Source organism: Nicotiana tabacum, chromosome 8, assembly GCF_000715075.1.
Source record: "Nicotiana tabacum cultivar K326 chromosome 8, ASM71507v2, whole genome shotgun sequence".
Taxonomy (NCBI): Eukaryota; Viridiplantae; Streptophyta; class Magnoliopsida; order Solanales; family Solanaceae; genus Nicotiana; species Nicotiana tabacum.
The window spans coordinates 189,347,188-189,356,262 of record NC_134087.1 but is presented as its reverse complement, the minus strand read 5'-3'; the positions used below and the strand labels follow the sequence as shown (position 1 = coordinate 189,356,262).

General features: G+C 35.6%; 1 protein-coding gene across 1 annotated transcript; it reads right to left on the bottom strand.

The window, feature by feature from the left end:
* Positions 1-284: 284 nt before the first annotated feature.
* LOC142163453 (uncharacterized) lies at positions 285-2,331 on the bottom strand. Its single transcript, XM_075220740.1, has 4 exons — positions 2,181-2,331; positions 1,554-2,095; positions 580-728; positions 285-483 (listed from the first exon to the last, which is right to left on the bottom strand). The coding sequence occupies exons 1-4, from the start codon at positions 2,329-2,331 to the stop codon at positions 285-287; spliced, it is 1,041 nt and encodes a 346-aa protein (XP_075076841.1).
* Between the last annotated feature and the right edge of the window lie 6,744 nt (positions 2,332-9,075).

Here is a 9,075-nt window from a genome sequence, read left to right as displayed (position 1 = left end):
AGAGGGAAGAAAGGAAGGAAGAAAGATGGAAGAGAAAACAGGGAGAGATAAAGGATAAGTAGTATCAAATAACAACAACAGGGAATATAATATCTGAGGCGAACAAAATCACATATCATAATAAAAAAATCTAAGAATATGAAGGGACATGCATGCTACTAAGCCTATCGATGAACACTATAAACTACCTACTAACCTTGTACCTTAATCCTCAACTTTCACACTCTCCTATCATGGGTCATGTCCTCAGTGAGCTGAAGCAACGCCATGTCCTGCCTAATCACTTATCCCCAGTATTTCTTAGTCCTATCTCGATCCCTTCTCAAACTCTCCATAGCCAACCTCTCACACCTTCTGACATGGGCATTAATATTTCTTCTCCTAACCTGTCCGAACCATCTCAGTCGCGACTCCTGCATCTTGTCCTCCACGGAAGCTACTCTCACTCTATCCCGGATAGCTTCATTCTTAATCCTATTTCGCCTGGTATACCCACATATCCATCTCAACATCCTCATCTCTGCTACTCTCATCTTCTGCACGTGGGAGTTCTTGACTAGCCAACACTCAGCCCCATACAGCATAGCGGGTCGAACCACCACTCGATAAAACTTACCCTTAAATCTTAACGGCACATTCCTATCACATAGAACATCGGAAGCGAGCCTCCACTTCATCCATCCCGCTCCAATGCGTTGTGTGACATCTTCGTCAATCTCCCCGTTACCCTGGATAATAGACCCAAGATACTTAAAACTCGCTCTCTTGGGAATAACTTGACCATCAAGCTTAACCTCTATGTCTGCATCATGGGTCTCACTGAATTTGCACTCTAAGTATTCTGTCTTGGTTCTACTTAGTTTGAAACCTTTAGACTCCAAAGTCTATCTCCAAACCTCCAATTTCGTGTTAACTCTTCTACGCGTCTCGTCAATCAACACTATATCATCGGCAAATAGCATGCACTAAGGCACTTCCGCTTGGATGTGACGCGACAGTACATCCATCGCCAAGGCAAACAAAAATGGGCTAAGAGTCGATCCCTAGTGCAACCCCATCACCATAGGGAAATGCTCCGAGTCACCACCCACAGTCCTCACCCGAGTCTTAGCATCATTGTACATATCCTTAATTACCCTAATGTACGCTACCGGGATGTCGCTAACCTCCAAACACCTCCACAGGACCTTCCTCGGAACTTTATTGTATGCCTTCTCAAGGTCAATAAACACCATATGCTAATTCTTCTTCCTCTCCATGTACTGCTCCACTAATCTCCTTACCAGATGAATCGCTTCCGTAGTCGAACGCCCCGGCATGAATCAAAACTGATTCTCGGAAATAGATACGCACCTCCTCACCCTGGCCTCCACTACCCTCTCCCAAACCTTTATAGTGTGACTCGATAACTTGATACCCCTATAATTGTTGCAATTCTGGATATTACCCTTATTCTTGTAAAGCAGAACCATCGTACTCCACCTCCATTCTTCGGGTATCTTCTTTGTCTTAAAAATAACATTAAACAACCCAGTGAGCCACTTTAAACCTACCCGTCCCGCGCTCTTCCAGAATTTCACCGGGATTTCGTCTGGCCCCGTTGCTCTACCCCTGCACATCTTACGCATTGCCCCTTCCACCTCGTATGTCGTAATCCGCCTATAGTACCCAAAATCTCGCCGACTCTCGGAGTGCTCCAACTCACCTAGCACAATATGTCTATCCCTCTCCTCATTCAATAGTTTATGGAAGTATGTCTGCCACCTTCTCCTACTGAGTGCCTTGTCCATTAACACTTTTCCATCCTCGTCCTTGATGCACTTGACTTGGTCTAAGTCACAGGCTTTCCTCTCCCTCACCTTGGTCAACCGGTATAACCTCTTGTCCTCGCCTTTGCCCTCGAGCTCCTCATACAAATGAGCAAACACTGCATTCTTAGCTGTCGTAACTGCTAACTTTGCCTCTTTCCTCGCCTTTGTGTAACACTCCCGATAAGTCCTTTTTTCCTCCTCGTTTGTACTCTCTACTAGCTTCAAATAAGCAGCTTTCTTAGCTTCCACTTTACCTTGAACCTCTCCATTCCACCACCAGTCCCCTTTATGACCCCCAGAAGCCCTTCGTGACCCCTAAGACCTCTCTATCAGCTACCCTAATGCAATCCGCAGTCATGGACCACATACTAGACGCGTCCCCCATACTCGTCCAGACCCTCATAGCCAATAACTTCTCCCCTAACTCCTGAGCTTTATCCTTGGTCAAGTTACCCCACTTGATCTTAGGTTGTCTGCACCCCACCCTCTTCCTCCTACTCTTCTTAATCTCCAGGTCCATAACTAGGAGCCTATGTAGGGTCGTAAGGTGCTCACTCGGGATGACCTTGCAGACATGCACAAACTTTTATCGCATTTCCTGCAGAGAAGATAATCAATCTGAGTCTTGCCCATTAAATTTCGAAAAGTGAACAGGTGCTCTTCCCTCTTTGGAAAACTCGAGTTAGCTATAACCAAATCAAAAGCTCTAGCAAACTCTATCAGTGAATTACCTCCCTCATTCCTATCCCCAAAATCGTACCTGCCATGTATATCATCATAACCCCAGCACTAGCCCCAATATGACCATTGAAATCTCTGCCATTGAACAACTTCTCTGCATGCGGGATACTACGCACCATCTCGTCCAAATCATCCCAAAATTGCTTCTTGACCTCCTGGTTCAAACCTACCTGAGGAGCATATGCACTAATCACGTTTACAGTAAACACACCAACTACCAGCTTAATACTCATCAACCTGTCATTTATCCTCCTAACCTCAACCACAAGCTCCCTGAGATCCATGTTAACTAAAATACCTACCCCATTCTTACCTTCAGCGTTCCCTGAGTACCATAGTTTAAACCCGTCTACATCATATGCCCTAGTACCCTTCCATCTAGTCTCCTAAACATATGCTATGTTGATCTTCCTCTTCTGAAGAATCTTACCTAACTCTATAGACTTCCCCGTCAACATCCCAATATTCCAAGACCCAATTCGCAACCTAGAGGCTTTCTTACCCCCTTCCCACCCCTGGACCCCACCCCCAGCCCCGCCCGAGGACATGACCTTACTCTCACATAATCCAGCATATTATGCTTGGACTTCCTGTGTTCCAGCTCAAATAGTGCTATTTTTCAATGACTTTACAAACGCGACTATTTTTCAATTACCATTTCAAAAACTGGCTAGCCCATGCTATTTTCACTAAAAAAAACTCTCTAAACTTAGCACGAGTTATTAGTTGCACACATAAATTATTTATAGTTTTAATTACCCTTTGACCTGGATATTTGATGGTCTGGACAGTCTTATCCAAAGGGAAATGACATACATGCACCTGCCATATGGATTCTTTTTTCCTCTTGGCATGTTTAAAAATAAAAAATTCTTTTACCTTCTCAAATTTATAAATTTTTAGATAACTTTTTTCGAGTCAAATTAGTAAAAAGATGACTAGAACTCCACTATTAGGCTAAAAAAAACTATTTAACTAAAAATAATAGATTTAGCCAAACTTTTTACAAATTTGACCCAAGATATTATACAGTTGAAATAAATAATCTTTGTATCTAATGATAAAAAATAGTTAATTGAAAGTTCATTATTCTTGCTAAAACTTTTATTTGGCTAAAAATGGAGCTCTAAGAGCCAAGCACTTTCTACGGACTTGGTCCGATAAAGAAAGGAAAATTTTACCTCCTATAGCAAAGGTTTACACCCTTTTAAAATATTATTTTCTATAACTACCTTTTATTTTTTATAGAAAAATATGTATTTATAGTATACACTACCGTTAAGGCATTAAATACGCTGTCTAATATATTTTTCTCTCTCATTCTTTCAGTTATTCTCCCCTAAAATCACCGCACAGTATATCTACTTTCTCTCTCCACGATCTCTCTCTCTCACAACAAGTTTGTCTGCCATATTGTTGAACCACGATTCTCCCCATTGTCTTCCCCAAGCTTTATAGTTCTCTCATAGCGCCATTGTCTCTCTTAATTTTTAACTTTTTTTTCTCCAAAATATTGTGGTAAGTGTTAAATTTTTTGAGTTTTTGACCGGTTAAAGCTTCTTCTTTTTCTTTTCAACAGTTTTTTTTTTAAATATTCACCATTGTTATGTTTTCTGCAGAATACCCACTAAAGCACTCAATTTCGAAGGGCCATCTTTCGATTTGCAAATCATTCAAGAGGAACCTGTATTTGCAGGTTCATCAGCAACCATTGAAGCCGAAAGGAGAACAAAAATACGCAACGACCCTAATTGTAGATGTATTTATATGTATTCGAGTCCGCATATATTGCTTTTTAGTTTGTACAATGGTTTTCTCTTCTTGTATTTAGATGTATTTATATGTATTTGATTAGGCATACACTGATTTTTATTTTGAACAATGATTTTTGGCTATTGTATTTAGATGTATTTATATGTATTTGAGTTCATATAACAATATTTTTAAATACATTGTTAGTTCTATCATTTTGATGTTATTCATAAATTAGTTGTGCATTCAAATCTAACTGTATTCATCTGTATTTTCAATCTAACTGTATCCATTTGTATTTAAAATAACAATACAGTGAAATACAATAAATATTCTCAATACAAATACAAAATCAATGAATACAACCAATAAAATATACTCAATAAAGCAGTAATGCCATGTATTAGAAATAAATAAAATATTATGAATATAAAAATAAACTTGAATATATTGAACACAACTGTTAGATACAACAGAATACACACACTAGGTTTATTATGAAATATCCAGGCAGTAGGTTACTATGACAGGTTGTATCCAGCATAAATACATGATGTATTCATATATAGAAAATTGAATTTCAAAATATTTCTGTAAATACTTGCATCAATTCCGAGCAGAACCTCGAATAATGTCAGGAAAAAAAACTCGAACTGTATCAGAAAAAAAGAAGGGACTGAAACTCTGAAGAATGCTCTATTTTTTGGTGTTTAACGTCTGATAAATCTTCTCATTAATTGGGTTGATAATGTTGTGTGTTATAATTGATTTAGGTGAGTTATATTAGGAGTGTATCCCGTTAAATTAGCATCTTTCCATTATTAAACAACTGGAGAGACCTATTATTACGTTGATTGTCGTTACTGTATTCATGAATACATAGCATGAATACATGTGGATACAATGACTGACAGCTGGACTACCCTGCTTTTTAGCCGATTTTTGCTATTGTATTCATGAATACAGTAACTCGAATACGTCGAATACATTACCATAACAACTGGAAAGTAGCTATGGCAAGTAATTATGTATATGGTAGCTATAGGAAATTAATAGCCACTAAACAATAGTCATTTCTGAAAATTCCTCCAAAAGAAAATGTATATAGTTAGAATAAACAGTCATTACATCTAAAGCAAATAAAAACAAAGTACACAATTGTACTCCATTATTTTGATTGTAGCCTTTTTTTTTTTGGGCCTCGAAGGGAAAAATATACATTTACAATAAATGGTTATTACATCTAAAGAAGAAACAAAAGAAATACACAATTGATACTCCATTATTTTGACTCTAGCCTTCTTTTCTTTTTTTCCTCAAAGAGATTATATACATTTGTAATAAATAGTTATTGCATCTAAAGAAGAAACAAAAGAACTACACAATTGATACTCCAATATTTTGCCTAAAACTAATTCTATTTGGCGAAAATGAATCGTGAAAGGCGATTACTATAACATTTAAAAGTAAAAACACTTTTAACTAAAAATCAAAACTTAAAAGAAACTTTCATACTATAATAGTTTTTCAATAAATCAGATAATAAAGGCAATTACTACAAAGTTAAGTTTGATGAGGGAACGCTCAAGGTCAATATTGAAATTACAATACCTTAATTTTTTTTGAAATGAATCCATTGCACTATCGTAGGATAATATGATATTGAGTCCGTACTCATATACTTGAAATGTTTCAACTTGTACAGTGAACTTTGCAATATTCAAATATTATATCATTCTCATAAAATTCCAAAAAATTAAAATATTCCATCTTTTATGAATTCTTGGACTTGTAAGTCTCGTAGTATCTCTAATAGTAGAATTTGTCGCTTGACGAGTGGTTGGATGACTATATGATAAGTATGATGTGACTACGGGATGTGTTCAATTGTATTGAATATGACGAGAAGAGTTTGTTTGAGATGTAGAAAGGACTACTGGGTGCTTGATTCCTGTCTTGATAAGACGTATATTGTCGAATTATGAGTGTATTGAAAGATTTTTCATGTTGTTAACTTGTGGAACGAATTCGATTCTCGTATCTTGTCAATTCTTTTTTCTTTTTACAAATTTGGCTCCAAAAAAGAAGAAATGCGTAGTTAACATAAATAACCATTGCATCTAAAAAACAAATTGAAAAACACATAGTTGGGTAAAATATTGTATATTAAGGAAAAACAAGAGATACGCAAGTGAAACAAATAAACCACTGTACCGCACTATGTGCCAATTAACGTTGGAAAATATCTTATTCGGAAGCTGATTTTTCAATTTTCGTACTCCATGCCCCTAAAGTATAGTGTTCTGCATTCTTTGCCACGTGCATCTAATAATTAATTCGTGCCAAATTTGGGAAAGTTTTTGGGATATTCTGCCTACTATTATATTTGGTACTTGCATCAATTATTATAATTATAACCTTTAATATAGCTCATTATATTTTTAAATATAGCTCATAATTTAGTACTATAGGTTTGTTGTCACCAACCAAGCATTTGTGGAATGTGGAGACGTCTTCCATCATTCCTATCCCGCGTACAAACAGTGTACGAGGTGTACCTGCAGGCATCTTGCTTAATTATTTCATGTATTTTAAGTACATAATGTAGTACTAGTATTATTGTGTTTTTTTAATCAATCTATAATTCTTCAAGGAAATACGTAAATCGTTATTGTTTCAAAAATCATGATACCTAGTGAAGTCAATCTTCTTTTTTGTTTCTCTCGCTCTCGCTGATTTCAAATAGTGCAATAACTAAAGGTTGACTTCTTTTTATCATAAAAAACGAGAGAGTTAACAGTGGCATGATAGAGAGAATTTTTTGGAATAGTTATGGAAATTAACCACAGCAAAATAAGAGTGAATATCCTAAAACTCTCTTAAACTATTATGTTTTTGTCAGTTACAAACTTAAACTGTCTGGTGTCCCCAAAATTCCCTTTAACTATATCCCCGTATATATTAAAAAAAACTCCTCGTGATTTTTTTAATGAAATATATAAGCTAGCTCGCCAAAAGGCGCGTGAGAGATGCAATTATACATAAAAATGGGCCCAATTGCCATTTCTAATGGTTAATTACTGTTACTCTCTTTAAAGAAATTAATTTTTGTATTTTCCCTCTATTTTCTTTGTATTCTAGCCTTCTTCTTTAATTTTTTAATTTTTATTCTTAGTAAAAATAGCACGGGCTAGCTAGTTTCAGACTAGTCATTCAAAAATAGCCAGCGTTTGCAAAGTCATTGAAAAATAGTCACTATTTTGCTGCAACACGGCAAGTTCCAGCATAATATACTGGAGATTCGGTGCACCTGTGTATGAACTTCCAGCATATTATGCTGGATCTCCAATACGCGGAAAGCTCCAGTATAACATACTGGAGAGTGGAACACCGGTGCTCCAATATCTAGTATATTATGCTGGACCGGTATATTATACTGGAACTCCAATATAATATACTGGAGTTCCAGTATACTTATGCTGGAACTCTAGTATATTATACTGGAGTATTTTTCCGGTTTTGAATAGTGTTTTCGTTCAGATTTATCTTTACATAAAAAGTGGCTAAATTTTGATTACTTTTGAAACTGTGGCTATTTTTGAATGATCACTTGTAAATTTGGTTATTTTTGAATTTCTCCCTTATTCTTATGGTTTTCGTATGAATTTTTTTTCATGTCTTTCTTGTTTCTTCTAAAATTATCTTTCTTCTTCATTTAGGTCTTCTTCTTTCAACCAAACCCTAATTTTTTTATTCCAAATCTCGTATTAAACTATAATTCCCAGTGAAAATGAAGGTTATTGGGAAAAATTCAATGTTTAATCGAAGTTTAATGGTAAAAATCACGATTGAGACATGGTGTAGCCATTATCGGAGGAGATAGAAGAGATTTTATTTTTTACAAATGACCATGTGTTTATCCCTTCATCCTCTTCCTTTGATTTGTTAACTCCCAAACATTTACCCATTTAATTATTTTTTATTATTAGTTAAAATTCCTAACTAAATTGATATATATCAGATTAGGTTGAGTAAATAGAAGGGTGTATCACACTCACCACTAAAAAATCGACGAGGTTTTTTTTTACTATATAGGTGTATATAGTTAAGGGGGTTTTGGGGACACCGGATAGTTTAAGTAGGTAACCGACAAAAACTTGATAGTTTAGGGAGGTTTTAATATATTCATAGTTAAAGAAAAATGACACTATATAGCCGCTTTCAAAATAATAGCCGAATATATACACTTTTCGACTACCAAATATAAATAATTTCTAATAGGGTCTAAAAGTGATAATACCTCTCAAGTTAACATGAGGATATTATAACGATGGAACAAAAGGCTGGTGGTTGGCCAAGGAGCTTTACTGTCTTAAACGTACTAAATAAAAATTTATTCGCACTCGATATTTAAATCAAATTAATATACTTTCGGAGGTGGAGGTAAAGTACTACATTATGAGTCTGACCAAACTCAATAGCTTTTATATAAACTTTATATTTGTATTTGTATTAAAAAATTTATTAAATATATATAATTGCGACCCAATAATAAAATAAATAATAAGTTTGGTGGAAAATTAGAATCGATAAACTATAAATCTTAACTCCCGCCGCAAATGATAAAGAGGGTGGGAGGATGGCTTCCTTGATGGGTTATTCGGAAGAGAAAAAGGAAAAAGAAATCGAAAGAAATGATAGAGATAAAAACGGAAATAAAATGAAAAAGAAGAGAAAAGTAAAAATTATGTCAGTTTTCCACGTGGAGTAC